This window comes from Panulirus ornatus, chromosome 48 (genome assembly GCF_036320965.1).
Source record: "Panulirus ornatus isolate Po-2019 chromosome 48, ASM3632096v1, whole genome shotgun sequence".
NCBI classification, from domain to species: domain Eukaryota; kingdom Metazoa; phylum Arthropoda; class Malacostraca; order Decapoda; family Palinuridae; genus Panulirus; species Panulirus ornatus.
In genome coordinates this window covers 12,424,075-12,442,838 of record NC_092271.1, presented here as the reverse complement: position 1 = coordinate 12,442,838, position 18,764 = coordinate 12,424,075, and the positions used below count along the sequence as shown (strand labels likewise).

The window sequence follows — 18,764 nt, the reverse complement described above, 5'->3', positions numbered from 1 at the left end:
CATTCTTCAAGGCTCCCAGGATTTTCGCCCCCTCCCCCACCCTATGATCCACTTCTGCTTCCATGGTTCCATCTGCTGCCAGATCCACTCCCAGATATCTTAAACACTTTACTTCGTCCAGTTTTTCTCCATTCAAACTTACCTCCCAATTGACTTGACCCTCAACCCTACTGTACCTAATTACCTAATTACCTTATTATTATTATTTATTGTTATTATTATTATTATTTTTTTTTTTTGCTTTGTCACTGTCTCCCGCATTTGTGAGGTAGCGCAAGGAAACAGACGAAAGAAATGGCCCAACCCACCCCCATACACATGTATATACATACGTCCACACACGCAAATTCACATCTTGGTTACATCCACACACATTTATTATCATCATTATTTTTTTTTTTCAAACTATTCGCCATTTCCCGCGTTAGCAAGGTAGCGTTAAGAACAGAGGACTGGGCCTCTGAGGGAATATCCTCACCTGGCCTCGTTCTCTGTTCCGTCTTTTGGAAAATTAAAAAAAAAAAGATGAGAGGGGAGGATTTCCAGCCTCCGCTCCCTCCCCTTTTAGTCGCCTTCTACGACACGCAGGGAATACGTGGGAAGTATTCTTTCTCCCCTATCCCTAGGGATAATTATTATTATTTTTTTTTTTGCTTTGTCGCTGTCTCCCGCGTTTGCAGGTAGCACAAGGAAACAGACGAAAGAAATGGCCCAACCCACCCCCATACACATGTATATACACATACACATCCACACACGCAAATATACATACCTACACAGCTTTCCATGGTTTACCCCAGACGCTTCACATGCCCTGATTCAATCCACTGACAGCACGTCAACCCCGGTATACCACATCGATCCAATTCACTCTATTCCTTGCCCTCCTTTCACCCTCCTGCATGTTCAGGACCCGATCACACAAAATCTTTTTCACTCCATCTTTCCACCTCCAGTTTGGTCTCCCACTTCTCCTTGTTCCCTCCACCTCCGACACATATATCCTCTTGGTCAATCTTTCCTCACTCATTCTCTCCATATGCCCAAACCATTTCAAAACACCCTCTTCTGCTCTCTCAACCACGCTCTTTTTATTTCCACACATCTCTCTTACCCTTACGTTACTTACTCGATCAAACCACCTCACACCACACATTGTCCTCAAACATCTCATTTCCAGCACATCCACCCTCCTGCGCACAACTCTATCCATAGCCCACGCCTCGCAACCATACAAAATTGTTGGAACCACTATTCCTTCAAACATAGCCATTTTTGCTTTCCGAGATAATGTTCTCGACTTCCACACATTCTTCAAGGCTCCCAGGATTTTCGCCCTCTCCCCCACCCTATGATCCACTTCTGCTTCCATGGTTCCATCCGCTGCCAGATCCACTCCCAGATATCTAAAACACTCTACTTCCTCCAGTTTTTCTCCATTCAAACTTACCTCCCAATTGACTTGACCCTCAACCCTACTGTACCTAATAACCTTGCTCTTATTCACATTTACTCTTAACTTTCTTCTTTCACACACTTTACCAAACTCAGCCACCAGCTTCTGCAGTTTCTCACATGAATCAGCCACCAGCGCTGTATCATCAGCGAACAACAACTGACTCACTTCCCAAGCTCTCTCATCCACAACAGACTTCATACTTGCCCCTCTTTCCAAAACTCTTGCATTCACCTCCCTAACAACCCCATCCATAAACAAATTAAACAACCATGGAGACATCACACACCCCTGCCGCAAACCTACATTCACTGAGAACCAATCACTTTCCTCTCTTCCTACACGTACACATGCCTTATTATTATTATTATTATTATTATTATTATTATTATTATTATTATCATTAATGTTATTAATATTATTACTATTATTATATTATTATTATCATTATTATTATTATTATTATTATTATTATTATTATTATTATTATTATTATCATTACATGACTCCTGGAACCCTGTTCAAAAGATTTAGGGGAACCCGCAGCTTAAAGGATGTGATACACTCAGTATGAGGAATAGGATAGACTCTTTTAAAACGAGAAGCACTGTGACGACACTGTACTATGTTTTGTCAACTGACAATGATACAGCCTTGGCAATGGTGACTTTTCATTTGTGGTATAACCTCAAGCAGGTTGAGTCCAGTAACACCACATGTACAATAGCTCTTGAGCATTTAGTCATAAACTTTCCATGTAGTTGTAGGTTTTGAAGACTCATAAACAATACAGAAGCATCTCAAGAGGAATTTTTTCCTTTGTCTCATTATTGAATCATCAGTTTCTTTTTTTGTGTCCTACACTTTTCCTCCCTTTACTAACGATTTCCTTTCTATCACAATTAACCAAATGCACTTGTATGCTGCTGACTCAACTATGCATTCCTCCACATCCTTCAATTCTGCTCTTTCTTCTCTCTTTTGATCTAAATCTCATCTCAACACAACTTCCTCAGTAAACTCAGACTTGGACAGGATATCTTAGTGGGGTAGATGAAATCTGGTTAAGTTTAACGCCTCCAAGACCCAGTTTCTACCCATCTCTTGACTGAAAATTTCTCACAACTTTTCCCCTCTCCTTCAGTGGTTCCGTAATACCACCTCTTGACTCAGTGAACATACTTGGTGTTACTGTAACATCCATTCTATCTTGGAAACCCCTTATTATGGAAATAGCTAAGTCTTCCCTAAAGAAACTCAGAGTCCTGGTAATGTTCCTGCCTCTAAGAAACTAGGAGCCCTGTTTAAATGTCGAAATTTCTTTGCTCCATTTATTTAAAGAATTGATCCATCCTTGTACAGAGTACTTCTCACACACTTGGGGTGGTTCTAGCTCTGCATCCTTACTTGACAGAGATAAGTCAAAAGTGGTCTGACTTATAGACTCTCCCAGATTAACTTCGAAACTTGACCTGCTTGCCCTATGCTGTAATATTGGTTCACTTTCCCTCTTCTGTAGGTTTTACTTTGGTTTTTGCTACTGAGAACTGGCTGCTTGTGTGCTTCCATCTTTAGCTATACCATGCAATACTCAGCAAGTTGCTTTGTCACATTATAACTCTGTGGCCACTGGCAACTCAAGGGTGCACTAACTCAAAAGTGCGTTGTTTTGTTAACCATTTCTTTTCCTACATCTCGAAGGTTTGGAATTCTCTACCCCTCATGTCTTTCTCAACAACTATGACATGGCAAATTTTGAAAGACTATGTTTTTCACTTACTCTAAAATTCATAAATACTTTCCCATGTCTCTTCTTTTAATCTTTCATTAACCTCCCTATATTTCAATTAAGGTCTGAGAGTGGAGTCTGTAACTTAAAAGAAAAAATATTCTCTGAAAAGCAGAATATAATATGAACAGCATTGTTTTTTTTTTTTTTTTTCGCTGTCTCCCGCGTTTGCGAGGTTGCGCAAGGAAACAGACGAAAGAAATGGCCCAACCCACCCCCATACACATGTATATACATATGTTCCACACACGCAAATATACATACCTACACAGCTTTCCATGGTTTACCCCAGACGCTTCACATGCCTTGATTCAATCCACTGACAGCACGTCAACCCGGGTATACCACATCGCTCCAATTCACTCTATTCCTTGCCCTCCTTTCACCCTCCTGCATGTTCAGGCCCCGATCACACAAAATCTTTTTCACTCCATCTTTCCACCTCCAATTTGGTCTCCCTCTTCTCCGCGTTCCCTCCACCTCCGACACATATATCCTCTTGGTCAATCTTTCCTCACTCATTCTCTCCATGTGCCCAAACCATTTCAAAACACCCTCTTCTGCTCTCTCAACCACGCTCTTTTTATTTCCACACATCTCTCTTACCCTTACATTACTTACTCGATCAAACCACCTCACACCACACATTGTCCTCAAACATCTCATTTCCAGCACATCCATCCTCCTGCGCACAACTCTATCCATAGCCCACGCCTCGCAACCATACAACATTGTTGGAACCACTATTCTTCAAACATACCCATTTTTGCTTTCCAAGATAATGTTCTCGACTTCCACACATTCTTCAAGGCTCCCAGAATTTTCGCCCCCTCCCCCACCCTATGATCCACTTCCGCTTCCATGGTTCCATCCGCTGCCAGATCCACTCCCAGATATCTAAAACACTTCACTTCCTCCAGTTTTTCTCCATTCAAACTCACCTCCCAATTGACTTGACCCTCAACCCTACTGTACCTAATAACCTTGCTCTTATTCACATTTACTCTTAACTTTCTTCTTTCACACACTTTACCAAACTCAGTCACCAGCTTCTGCAGTTTCTTACATGAATCAGCCACCAGCGCTGTATCATCAGCGAACAACAACTGACTCACTTCCCAAGCTCTCTCATCCCCAACAGACTTCATACTTGCCCCTCTTTCCAAAACTCTTGCATTCACCTCCCTAACAACCCTATCCATAAACAAATTAAACAACCATGGAGACATCACACACCCCTGCCGCAAACCTACATTCACTGAGAACCAATCACTTTCCTCTCTTCCTACACGTACACATGCCTTACATCCTCGATAAAAACTTTTCACTGCTTCTAACAACTTGCCTCCCACACCATATATTCTTAATACCTTCCACAGAGCATCTCTATCAACTCTATCATATGCCTTCTCCAGATCCATAAATGCTACATACAAATCCATTTGCTTTTCTAAGTATTTCTCACATACATTCTTCAAAGCAAACACCTGATCCACACATCCTCTACCACTTCTGAAACCACACTGCTCTTCCCCAATCTGATGCTCTGTACATGCCTTCACCCTCTCAATCAGTACCCTCCCATATAATTTACCAGGAATACTCAGCAAACTTATACCTCTGTAATTTGAGCACTCACTCTTATCCCCTTTGCCTTTGTACAATGGCACTATGCACGCATTCCGCCAATCCTCAGGCACCTAACCATGAGTCATACATACATTAAATAACCTTACCAACCAGTCAACAATACAGTCACCCCCTTTTTTAATAAATTCCACTGCAATACAAGGGAGCAAATGGGAACTTCAGTGAAGGGCGCAAATGGGGAGGTGATAACAAGTAGTGGTGATGTGAGAAGGAGATGGAGTGAGTATTTTGAAGGTTTGTTGAATGTGTTTGATGATAGAGTGGCAGATATAGGGTGTTTTGGTCGAGGTGGTGTGCAAAGTGAGAGGGTTAGGGAAAATGATTTGGTAAACAGAGAAGAGATAGTAAAAGCTTTGCGGAAGATGAAAGCCGGCAAGGCAGCAGGTTTGGATGGTATTGCAGTGAACAGCATTGTAAATGGGTAAAATGCATGAGAAAGGAGAACAGTACTTCATGAGCATGGTTACATCATGACCAGCTTGTAATGGACTTTTTTAATAACAACCATCACATATAAACATCCCTCACTTTCTTTTTTGTATACATGCTAGACTTTGATGCCAACTGCATCAGAACTGAATTATTTCTAAATCTAGAAAGCACTGAATGAACATTGTTAGCAAAAACTGAAAATCACATGGAACTTTAAAGCCTCTCAAGAAGTAAGATATTTAGGTATTAAATCTGCTTGAATGCCATGAAACTAAGAATAAGTCAGATGAAAATATATAAAAAAGGAGCAAGGAAACCCAAACAGCTATTCAACATAGTATTTCAGTATACCAGGAGAAGTAAGAAAAATGCATAGAATAAATGTAGAAAAATTTAACTGAAAACTTAAGATATGGTTGGAATCAGTCCCACAGAACCAAGAATTGAGCATTATGTACTGCAGGTGGTAGCAGACAGGAATAGCATTATTTATCTAGTAAGACAAAAGGTGAGCTCTCGATGCTAGCTCTGCCATATTGGAAAAATCTCATTGTTGGTAGGTACTGTTTCTTTTCCTTCATTTATCTCTCAGTTTTCCCCTACCCTTTCTTTTTTTCTTTTTTTGAGGGGGCTTTAAGTGTATGAGCCCCAGACAGTGGAAGTTACACTAGAAAAAGGACTAGAATAATGTTCTTTAATGATAGAATTGGAAAACTGTTCCCAACACCCCAGGTTAGTCCCAGCCTAAGAGCAGACTTCAACTAGTTCCCAACCCCAGGTTAGTGCCAACCTAAGAGCAGACTTCAACTAGTCATTTCCATTTTATTTGGTTCATTCCTGCTGACCGTGGTTGACATATCAGCAGACAAGTAGCTCCTACGATTCGGTCTTGTAGGAGGGAGGTGTCTAGTGTGTGGAAATTTTTTTTTCACAGAGCCAGGATGTTGGAAGCACCTTGTGGAAGAGTACTATTCCTATGGTAATGGTGGGTTAGTTGAATCATTTACCCCTAATATATGGCAAGCCTCATAGTTCATTAGATACAGCAGTGATGTATTGGGGGACATGAGAAACCCCAATGGCTTGAATTCAGTATATCCCTTGCATAGCCAAAGGTCTTCTTTTGATTTGGGGTTTATAGAGAGAAGCCATATTCCAGTGCATCTTTGGTTGCAGTTTCTGTATCTCTTTGGTGTTTATTAATGCCAAAATCAATATTGTGTCTTTCTCCTAATGTCTTTTTGTGATCATGAGATAAGAACCAAAATTGAAAGTAATCCAGGCCCATCTAGTGCTGTTGAACACTAGTTGATTTTACGATCCTGTTTCACTCATTGAAATTTGTCTATCACTCCTGTAGTATGCCTCTAGTCATGGGCCATTATCTGTGAAGCAGTCCCCAGTTTACAAATCTGGAGCTTATAGAATACCATGAACAATATGTTTGGACCATAACCTGGACCCACTGAAAAGACTAGTATCTATACAAATGCTCCTTTAGTTAAGATGGGGTTACATTTTGATAAACCCATTTTAAGTTGAAAATATCATGTCAAAAATAGTTTAGTACTGTACATTAACCTACTGAACATCATAGCTTAACCTAGTCCACCTTGAATGTTCTCAGAACACTTACATTAGTGTACAGTTGGACAAAATCATCAAACACAAGGCCTATTTTATAATAAAGTGTTGAATAGCTCACCATCATAAAGTCGAAAAATCGTAAGTTGAATCATTTTAAGTCGGGGGTTATTTGTAATACATTAAAACATATAATTTGAACATTGCTTGGTCCCAAGGGAATTTAGACTGTAAATATTCCACCTGTATAGATACAGTGTATATATAAACATTTAGACATACATACATACACTACACCTCAACCTATAAAGAGAATTTTTATATATTTTCCAGTATGAAAAAATCTTGTTTTATTAATCTGCAGACTCTTATTTCCTAACTTAAGTATGTTATAGTGAATATGAAATATTCTCTACTGATTAAAGTACAGAAACATAAAAATGAAAACAGGATTGTTGTATTTAACTCTCAAATCATACAGAAACATAAAAATGAAAACAGGACTGTTGTATTTAACTCTTAAACCATCCTTCTAGGAGGAGTATTGTGAGCATCGAGCTGTAGTGACACATGCTGTGTTTAATCCCTCTGGGACACTGGTAGCTTCTGCAGATACTGATGGTGTGGTGAAATTATGGTCACCCTCCCCATCCCCCAAGTATGTTCCAGATCATTGACTTTGGTTTACTTGTTTATATGTCTTTTTGAGGAATAATATAGCTTTGATACTTCCAGACTGATTTAGTTAAAGATAAAGGTTGGTGAAAAATTATTAAGTTACTACTCTTAGGTCCCCAACCCAGTAAGTGAGGAGATGGTGACTGAAGTCTATGGGGCAGTTCCTGAATATGATACTAATAAGTTCAACAGAAATAGATCAAAGGCAATGTAGATCTTACCCGTAGAATGAATAATCAACTGTGTATTTAGGGATGTTTAGGGAGGTAATATATGTATAATTGAATAGCTTCCATATTTTCACTTTCATTAAATTTAGTTATTGTATCCTTGAATGTCTTTAGATTATCTATTGTTTCTATATTATAGGATGTTTTTAGATGTGCATTAGATATATATAAAGAATGTGAATAAAGTCCTCTTAACCGATGAAGCTCTTGGACTAGGGAAAAATTTCAGCATGGATAAAAGACTATTTTTATCAACTATTTTACCTTAGGATGTGTTGTGCTTTAGATGATATCATACCTATTATTGAAACATTTGATAAGTATGATAGTGAGCATCAGATTATATTGCACAAGGATTATAAAACACACTGTAAACCTTATATGTCTCTGACTTTCCAGCAATGTAATGTAATTATTAGCGAATCATTATGATATAGTATAAGCTCTGGAAATACCAATGATAAATTGCAGAGTCAGTGATATAGATATATAATTACTAAGGAGAAATGGATGATATGACAATACAGGACTCCATTTTATCTTTATGAGGCTACTGCAACACTCTTTTAAGCTGGCTATGTCCACCCATAGGTCATAAAGTGTAGTCATGTGTGCAAAGAGTGCTTAGCATTTAAGTAGTAAGTGCTTAGTCTCTTTGTAATGGGAGTTACTTCATGGGTAAAGGATCTTAGGATGTGCTGAAATGGTTTTTGTATTGATGTAGGGATGAATGATGTCCAGAGCATTGATAGGAAAGGATGACATGTTTATCTAGGGAGTTTGGCTTTCGATGGATGGTGAATTGGAGTTTAAGACTTAGTTGGGAGGGAGATGATTTAGTGCTTGTTGGATTATATCACTGTTTATGTGTTTTTCAGTGTTATATTTGATAGGGTTTGGGGGATCTATTAGTAGAGGTTACAGAAGTGCGAGGTAGGGGTAAGCTTTTTATTTCACTTGGGTTGGTGTGTAGTTATGGAGTTGGTTTAGATGGGAGGGGTAGATTGCTTTTGAATAGAACTGAGTACTGAGCACTTTGATGTGTGATTGTAATGGGAGTGTCTTTGTTGTGTAGGTGTTGAGTGTTTGTGGTTGCTAGGTAGCCAGTGATTGTTCTGAGTGCAGTGTATTGTCTGCTTTGCAGCTTTGTTATATTTCCTTTTATGAGGTTGGAAGATCAAGCACATGAGCCATAATTTGAAGTTGAGTAGATGAATTGCTTGTAGAGGATGGGAAGGATTCTTTTTCATGTTCAAACCTAGTGCCTGTTAGTGTTCTAAGGTTACTTAGTTTTTGTGTAGCTTTTTGGTGACATTATTGACGTGGGAATGAATGTCATGTGTACATCATATATGATTCTTAGAACGGTTGGTGTCTAGTTCAGTAGGAGTGATTTGGAAGCCTAGGTGACCGGAGGATGTGAGCTGGATTTGTGTCTGTCTGGGATTAAAAGAGTGATGGAAGACTTCTGTGGAGAGGCGGAGCTTCTGTTCTGAATGAGTCATTGTTCCAGTTTTTAATGAAGTTCTGCAAGTTTGTTGTTACTACTGTTTGATGTCAGGGTGTTGTGATGTGATCGTGATATCATCTGCATATGAAAAGACCTTCATTATTGTGGTTTGTTAGAGGTAATGGGAGGTTGTGTAGGAAGAGACTGAAGAGAAATGGAGAAGGAACTTCTCTAGAAACTCCATTTGTAGAGTTTATAAAGGGTTTTAGAGGTGAGGCCAATGTGAGTGACTCTTCCATGATAGGCAGCTATGAAATTTGCCAACCAATTTTGTCACTTTTTTGGAGGATAGTGTCAAGTATCTGTTGTGTGAGAATGTGTTGTGGGAAAATGTCAGTGTTGGAGGGAGGCTGTGATTAGTTGAATCCACCTACGATATGTATTGTGGGGTCATTGTGTAGCATGGTGTTGGAGTGGTTGGGTCTGAAGCCATGTTGTGTGGGCAACAGAGGAAATTCTTTTTATATACTGCTGTGGATCATTTTATCACAGAGTTGGAATACTGAGGACAGAAGTGATTAAGGACAATAGGAGAAGATGGGGTCAGTTGGTTTGGGGTATTATAGGATTGGTCTTATGTTGACTAGTTTCCAGATGTTAGGGATTTTGTTGTGTACCCAGGAGTGGCTTGAGATATCTGTAAATGCTTGGATTATTTTTTTTTTTTTTTTTTTTTTTTTATACTTTGTCGCTGTCTCCCGCGTTTGCGAGGTAGCGCAAGGAAACAGACGAAAGAAATGCCCCCCCCCCCCCATACACATGTACATACACACGTCCACACACGCAAATATACATACCTACACAGCTTTCCATGGTTTACTTCAGACGCTTCACATGCCTTGCTTCAATCCACTGACAGCACGTCAACCCCTGTATACCACATGACTCCAATTCACTCTATTTCTTGCCCTCCTTTCACCCTCCTGCATGTTCAGGCCCCGATCACACAAAATCTTTTTCACTCCATCTTTCCACCTCCAATTTGGTCTCCCTCTTCTCCTCGTTCCCTCCACCTCCGACACATATATCCTCTTGGTCAATCTCTCCTCACTCATTCTCTCCATGTGCCCAAACCATTTCAAAACACCCTCTTCTGCTCTCTCAACCACGCTCTTTTTATTTCCACACATCTCTCTTACCCTTACGTTACTTACTCGATCAAACCACCTCACACCACACATTGTCCTCAAACATCTCATTTCCAGCACATCCATCCTCCTGCGCACATCTCTATCCATAGCCCACGCCTCGCAACCATACAACATTGTTGGAACCACTATTCCCTCAAACATACCCATTTTTGCTTTCCGAGATAGTGTTCTCGACTTCCACACATTTTTCAAGGCTCCCAAAATTTTCGCCCCCTCCCCCACCCTATGATCCACTTCCGCTTCCATGGTTCCATCCGCTGACAGATCCACTCCCAGATATCTAAAACACTTCACTTCCTCCAGTTTTTCTCCATTCAAACTCACCTCCCAATTGACTTGACCCTCACCCCTACTGTACCTAATAACCTTGCTCTTATTCACATTTACTCTCAACTTTCTTCTTCCACACACTTTACCAAACTCAGTCACCAGCTTCTGCAGTTTCTCACATGAATCAGCCACCAGCGCTGTATCATCAGCGAACAACAACTGACTCACTTCCCAAGCTCTCTCATCCCCAACAGACTTCATACTTGCCCCTCTTTCCAGGACTCTTGCATTTACCTCCCTTACAACCCCATCCATAAACAAATTAAACAACCATGGAGACATCACACACCCCTGCCGCAAACCTACATTCACTGAGAACCAATTGGATTATATGTGGACCAAACTGTTTAATGTGAAAGGTTGGTATATTTTCAGGGCCTGTAGCAAAAGATTCTTTAAGGTTTTATTTACATTGCATGTAGCAGTGGATGGGAAAGAAAAATTAAAGAACATCTTAGGCTTTCATTTATTTTTCAAGACTTCTGGGGATTGACACAAGAACAGGACAAAGAATTATAGGAATAAAACTAAAGTAAGAACAAAGCTTCTCCTGTGACTCATCAGTGATCAAGGAGAGAGGTTCTAGACCTAAACCATCAGTATCAGAGGAACATTGCCTCTTGACTTGACTGAACATTTGAGGATGTTCAAAAACATTCTCCTTATGTACTAGTGTATCAGTTGTAGGTATTCTTGGGTCAGGCAAAGAGCCTTTGTCCTCAGGAACTTGTTTGTATTACCCTTTGTACTGTTCTTGTGTCATTTTCTTAATTAGAAATGTTCATTCAGGGAGACTAAACGGTCAAACCTAATCTAACCTTAGCAAGGCTAGGCATGGTCAGGTTAGGTTAGTTTTGGTGAGCATTTTTGTAAGAAAATGATCAAATTCAGTGCTACATTTTCTTTCATCATCAAAGTTCTCTGCTGTTGTGTGTTTCACTTAAAATTGCAGCATGGAGTAATGGTTAGTGGACTTGGAGGATGTCCCACTTAATTTTCATTTTTGCTATCAAATCAGTTACCCTGTGAATTTATTCAAGAATATATATTGGTTCAGGTTTTGTAATGAAAGAAAATGATTATCTAAAGTTTTATGGACTTCTTTAGTTTAAAATGTGTTTGTTTTCACCATGATTACTTACTTTTTATCTCTCTTACAGAACTCAGTGTGGTGTAGTTGTTAAGAGTGCAGTTACTGCCTTGGAATGGTTACCACGTGGAGAACGTTTCCTTCTCATTGCCACTAAAGCTGCTACTTTGCGCCTGTTTGACACTCGAGAAAAGAAAACTGTATGGGAAATTGGAGCAGACACCTGCCCTGTTTTGAAGGATCAAAGGTTAGAAAGTCTTTTGTTTGACAGTAAATTGTGTATGTCCAGTTACTGAAATTTAATAGAGAACATACATATTTAAAGAATTTAATCATGATTATCTATAATAAATGAACAGGAAGGGAATGATCTTTTTTGATATCCCTGATAATTTTTAGTGGTCATTAGCAAACCTCAAAATATTAGGTGTTTTAATGCTACTTGATAATTAATTAGTGGGCATAAAAAGATAATGGTTTTGTACTCCTTAATGTGCATTGTAGCTTGTCTTATAGCTTTCAGATGATGCTATCTGCAAATAGGATATTTTGACCATTAGTACTTATTTTCACATGATTTATTGTTTAATGATATGCTGTTTTTTCAGAATAATGGGTGTACGTATGAGTCCAGGTGAGGGAAATGCAGTAGTTAGTGTTGCCCCTCGTGTACGTCCTCAGGGAACATCAACACCTCCAGCGCCACCAGCCCTTCACACAGTTGATATGAAAAGTCTCAAGGTGGAGGTATGTCATATCTAAAGATTGCAAGACATTAAGTTATAAGTCATTGTTGAAGTTCTTAACCTACAGGTGAGGCAGTTAGGAGGCAGGATTATGAATTTAAAGGCGTCAGTAGAGAAAAGCCTGAAATTGAAGAAAGTTTATTAAAGCATTGGAAATTATGGTAGAAGACTGAGTGGCATGGATTATGAATAGAATACAAATCAAAGAGCATATTGCAAGAGGTATTAGAATGAACATAGTGATTGGGGATTGCAGATGCATTGAAGGTGATTAAATGCAGGGTTTAAACTTTTTTTCCATTTATTTTTTACCATAACAAGATAGCATCAGGTCCAGATGATGTAGCCTTTGAAGAAAAATCTTCTCAGTTCCTTTTTCTCTTTGCACATTTGAAAAGTAGTGATACAGGAGAGAACGATTCCAGTCTCCCCACTCCCTTTCCTCTTAGTTGCCTTTTACAAAAATACATGAGAGGTGCTTGAGTCACATTCTTTATCCCCCTCCCTACACACACCAAAAAAGAAAGTCAGTAGAGAAATTAGAATACATACATGAAATAAAAGGTGAAGGAAATGAGGATGGTTTATGAAGAATGATACAATTCCATGAAATTATTTATTTGACTAGGAACAAAAAGTTGAGTTTTATAAGAAAGTAGATGACAGTGCTGTTGATGGTTAACCAGGCTATTTAACATATGCATGGCCCAAGGTGAGGTGCTTGATATTTGGCATAATGCATGTAGACTAAAGTGAATGTTCAGATTACAAAGGTATAAACCTTGTAAGCATACTTGGAAGGTATATGGGAGAGTGGTGATTGAAAGAATGGTAGAATATGTACAACAGCTAATTAGGGAGAAGCAATTTGGCTTCAGATGAATAGGATGTGTGAACCAGGTGTTTGCTTTGAAGAACTTGCATGAGAAGTATAGGGACAAAGATACTGAATTGTAATGGGCAGCCCTCAGGCATTCTGCATTTATTGCCAAACTTCTCTCATACACAATCAAGCCATCTCATGCTACATGTCATGGAGAAAGTGAAAAAATCAGGGTTGATATAAATCAGGATTTTTTCTTCACTAAGTTGAATTCAGTAAATTTATTCAAATCATGTCAACCCTGTATAAATGAGGGTTTAGTAAAGAAACTAGATTTTCTCAAAGAAATGAGAGATTGCTCATAGAATGTTGCTTTAGATAAAAAAGTTTTTTATTTTTCAAAACCAACATCTCTTTCCTCTCCTGGTCTATGAGAGTATATCCACATTAAGGAGGATGGATAGAGAAAAAGCTTCCCAAATAAAATAGAAATAAGTGAAATGGATTACTTGAAACCAGCTTTCTGGTAGGAAGAATCCCAAGTGCCAAACGGGCACATCCTACACTAAAGTAGCTGTAAGAAAACTCCTCAGATTAGGGGATGAATGGAAAAAGATAAGTAATCAAATAGTTACTGTGGACTGCATACAAAGTTTAAAAGGTTGTGTAATGCTAGAAAAGTTCAAGAGATTGGGCCTTCTATGTCTCCTGCCAGCATAGTACAAATAGGTAATTACACATACAACAACTCCTTGATGTAGCCAAAGCTATATGTTTCATGTAGGGTTGAGGGTCAAGTCGATTGGGAGGTGAGTTTGAATGGAGAAAAACTGGAGGAAGTGAAGTGTTTTAGGTATCTGGGAGTGGATCTGGCAGCGGATGGAACCATGGAAGCGGAAGTGGATCATAGGGTGGGGGAGGGGGCGAAAATTCTGGGAGCCTTGAAGAATGTGTGGAAGTCGAGAACATTATCTCGGAAAGCAAAAATGAATATGTTTGAAGGAATAGTGGTTCCAACAATGTTGTATGGTTGCGAGGCGTGGGCTATGGATAGAGTTGTGCGCAGGAGGATGGATGTGCTGGAAATGAGATGTTTGAGGACAATGTGTGGTGTGAGGGGGTTTGATCGAGTAAGTAACGTAAGGGTAAGAGAGATGTGTGGAAATAAAAAGAGCGTGGTTGAGAGAGCAGAAGAGGGTGTTTTGAAATGGTTTGGGCACATGGAGAGAATGAGTGAGGAAAGATTGACCAAGAGGATATATGTGTCGGAGGTGGAGGGAACGAGGAGAAGAGGGAGACCAAATTGGAGGTGGAAAGATGGAGTGAAAAAGATTTTGTGTGATCGGGGCCTGAGCATGGCAGGAGGGTGAAAGGAGGGCAAGGAATAGATTGAATTGGAGCGATGTGGTATACCGGGGTTGACGTGCTGTCAGTGGATTAAATCGGGGCATGTGAAGCGTCTGGAAAGCTGTGTAGGTATGTATATTTTGCGTGTGTGGATGTATGTATATACATGTGTATGGGGGTGGGTTGGGCCATTTCTTTCGTCTGTTTCCTTGCGCTACCTCACAAACGCGGGAGACAGCGACAAAGCAAAAAAAAAAAAAAGAAAAAAAAATTTTTTTGTATGTGATGAATTTGATCATTTATTGGTTAGATGTGTTTATTCATGCCTTTTCATTTCCTGAAATTTCTTTTGCCTCTTGCTAATGTTTATTCATTCTTGATCTGCTTCAGAGTTCATACAGGATAGATGGAGGTGTAGTAAATGGCTGTATCATGAATCACAATGGTGGCTTACTTGTCTGTGGATGCAATGATGGTTCTGTAAGGATTATTGACCTTCGATGCCCGGATGTAATTGCTTCCTGGCCAGCACATCAGGGGGAGGTATTTACTGTTCGACTGTCCCCGCAGGAGAATAACATTTACACCATTGGAAGTGACAATAGAGTACGTATTTTGTGGGTGTTGTTCATGAAACATTAAGTAAAATAGATTGAAATGCCTTTTGGAAGGTGCTATGAATACTAAGGATAACTGGAAAACAACTAAATGCATTGAGGAAATTTTGCAAGGAGAGTAAGGCATGCATGTGAATAGGAAGGGAGAAGAGTAAACGGTTTACAGTTAAGGTGAATCAACATTGAGAGTGTGATGTCACTGTAATTGTTTAATTGCTTTATGGACAGGATGAGGTGTTACCATACTCCACTAGCATGAGGTTACACCATGAGTGATAAGTCACTCTTGGTGAGACTGGATCATCAGGAGTAGTCTTCTCACTCCAATGGACTCCATAATTTTTTTGCTGTTGGAAGTAGTGTGGCTTTGGAGTTGCAGGAGCTCCTACAAAATGAGTTCAGGAGTAAATCCAGTACTCTCTCAAGAAAGGGGTCCTGGGGCAAGTATAAATAAATAAATAAGTGGACAGGATGATGAGACAGGTAAATTTCAAGGGTCTTAAAGTTGTTTGTGGATGACTCTTCTCTGTTGGTAGACTCCAGAGAAACATTCCAGAAGTTGATGACAGGTTTTGGAAGAGTATGTGACAGGTGAACTTTGAGAATACTATATATGTGTTCAAAAGTAAGATAAGTGCAGCAGGTGGGTGGGACAGGATGGTTTGAGTATAAAGTTTGAATGGGGAAGACCTAAAGGAAGTGCTATATATACTAAGGGAATCTGAGGTGACTTTAAGGGAGAAAAAGGGAAATATGTCTTGGGTGCATTAAGGAACATGTTATGGCAAAGATAGGTATTTTGGAGGTATAGTAGTCTTGACAGTATTAAATGGATGTGAGTCTCAGATTTTTATTGCAAAAGAAAGGAAGAGTGTGGACATGTAAGTACAATGCCTGAGGATGATTTGTGATCTAAGGCAAGGCAGTGTAAGAGTGAGATCTGAACAGAAGTACAGTTTGATTGAGAGGGCTGTAAAGGGTCTGCTGAAATGGTGGAGTTATGGGAGAGATGATTAAATAAACTGACTTTGATGACCTGCACTGTGCATCATAAGTAGTCCTTGGGAGTTTGGAAAAGTGTGTGAAAGGAGCAAGTTGATAGTACATGTGAGTAAGAGCAAGGTTATTAGGTTCAGGAGCGTTGAGGGACAAGTTATTTGGGATGTGAGTTTGAATGGAGAAAAACTGGAGGAAGTGAAGTGCTTTAGATATCATGGAATCATGGAAGTGGAAGTGTCATAGGGTAGGGGAGTGAGTGGGCAAAGTTCCTGGAAGCGATGAAGAACATGTGAAAAGAGAGAACGTTATCTTGGAGAGCAAAAATGGGTATATTTGAAGGAATATTAGTTCCAACAATATTACATGGTTGTAAGGCATGGGCTATAGATAGGGTTGCATGGAAGAGGGTGGATGTGTTGGAAATTAAATGTTTGAGGGCAATATATGCTGTAAGGTGGTTTGATCGAGTAAGTAATGAAAGGGTAAGAGAAATGTATGATAATAAAAAGAGTGGATGAGAGAGCAGAAAAGGGTGTGTTGAAATGGTTTGGACATATGGAGAGAATGAGTGAGGAAAGGTTAACAAAGAGGATATATATGTCAGAGGTGGAGGGAACAAGGAGAAGTGGGAGACCAGATTGGAGGTGGAAAGATGGAGTGAAATAGATTTTGAACGATTGGGACCTGAACATGTAGGAAGGTGACAGACATGCAAGGACTAAGTGAATTGGAAGAATGGGATATACCAGGGTCAATATGTTGTCAGTGGACTGAATCAGAGCATGTGAAATGTCTGGGTTACACCATGGAAAGGTTTGTGGGGCCTGGATGTGGATAGAGAGTTGTGTTTTTGGTGCATTGTGCATGACAGCTAGAAACTGAGTGTGAATGAATGTGGCCTTTTTGTCAATTTTCCTGGATCTACCTTGCTGAGGGAGGGGGTGATGATGCTGTTTCCTGTGGGGTGGGGTGGTTCCATGAGTGGATGAAGGTGAGTATGAATACGTAGATATGTATATGTATATGGCTGTGTATGTGAATGTATATGAACATGTATGAGTGTGTATGTATATATGTGTGTATATGAATGGTTGGGTCTTCCTTCATCTGTTTCTAGGCGCTACCTTGCCAGTGCGGAAATGGCAATCAAGTATGATAGAATGAATAAATAGATAGTTAATAATTTGGGACTAGGGGATTGTTTATCTTTAAGCTGAATCATGGTGTATGAAGTGTTCATGATAAATTATGGAATAGTCTGTAGGGCTTGGCTGTGGATGATAGGTTTGTGTTTCAGTACGTTAGATATGGCAGCTACAGAATGGATGTGTGCAGTTTAGGTTAATGTTCACCTGTTCTTGAAGCTACTTCATCGAAAATCAATCATTACTTGACAGTTTGCTTGTTGGAGCATGGCCCAGACAGGTGCACGTGTGATGGATCATGTTCTTCATGAACGTGCTGCTGGGCCCTTCCTGGTGGGAGTTGGTGGAGGTGCAGGCTCTGGTCGCAGTGTTCTTCTTCGTCCATATGGTCCTCTGTTTGCATTGCATCAAGATGGGGAACATGTGCTTACTTGTTCTCCTTGTGGACCCATTGTTTATAAAGTGAGTATGATAGCTGTGGTATGACAAGAAAAATACTTAATTTGATTTTAATGCTTATTTTTCATACATGCTAACCATTTTCTGCCTCAGAAAGGTAGCACCAGTTACAGATGAAGAAATGCCCTCATTTTTTCACATCCACTCTCTAGTTGTCATGTATAATGTACCATGAATTGTAATGTATATTGCATGATTCTCAGATGTAGTTAAGATGCTTTTTTGTTGTGTCCTATTTCTCTTCTCTACAGTCTATCTCACAGGCATAAAAGACATTGTGTGTGATGTATTTAGGAAAATCAGGGCTAAGACATTCTCACCCTCCATATTTCTCAAGAGGAATCCTTTAAGATTACTTGTTGTAAATATATATCTACTACTCTCTACCAGACTAGGTTTTTCCATCCCATGTATTTTTTTTTTCAGTTTTACTTTTACTTCTTTTCATACTTGATTATTGTTTCCCATGCTAGCAAGGTAGCATCAGGATCAGACAAGGAAAGGCCACATTTGCTTAGTCTTTCATATAGTCATATGTTATTTTGTTAAAAGAATGATATACTATGTATGTGCTGTGATCATTGTTTTAGGATACTTATATTTACATATATATTTATGTGTATGTGCTGTATATCATTGTATGCTGGTATTTATACCCAGTTTTGCTGCCTCTTATACATTTTTTATGTTATACATAATATGTCTGTTAGTATGTTTGTTTATTCCCT

The 18,764-nt window shown here is 39.4% G+C and overlaps 1 protein-coding gene across 3 annotated transcripts in view; it reads left to right on the top strand.

The window, feature by feature from the left end:
* LOC139764084 (WD repeat-containing protein 91) overlaps positions 1–18,764 on the top strand; it is a 70,160-nt gene that overhangs the window by 41,007 nt on the left and 10,389 nt on the right. For all 3 annotated transcript variants that reach the window (XM_071690568.1, XM_071690569.1, XM_071690570.1), the window contains 5 exons: positions 7,448–7,569; positions 11,971–12,147; positions 12,509–12,647; positions 15,207–15,422; positions 17,830–18,039. In XM_071690568.1, coding sequence (XP_071546669.1) covers positions 7,448–7,569; positions 11,971–12,147; positions 12,509–12,647; positions 15,207–15,422; positions 17,830–18,039 — 864 coding nt within the window. The remainder of the gene's footprint in view (positions 1–7,447; positions 7,570–11,970; positions 12,148–12,508; positions 12,648–15,206; positions 15,423–17,829; positions 18,040–18,764) is intronic.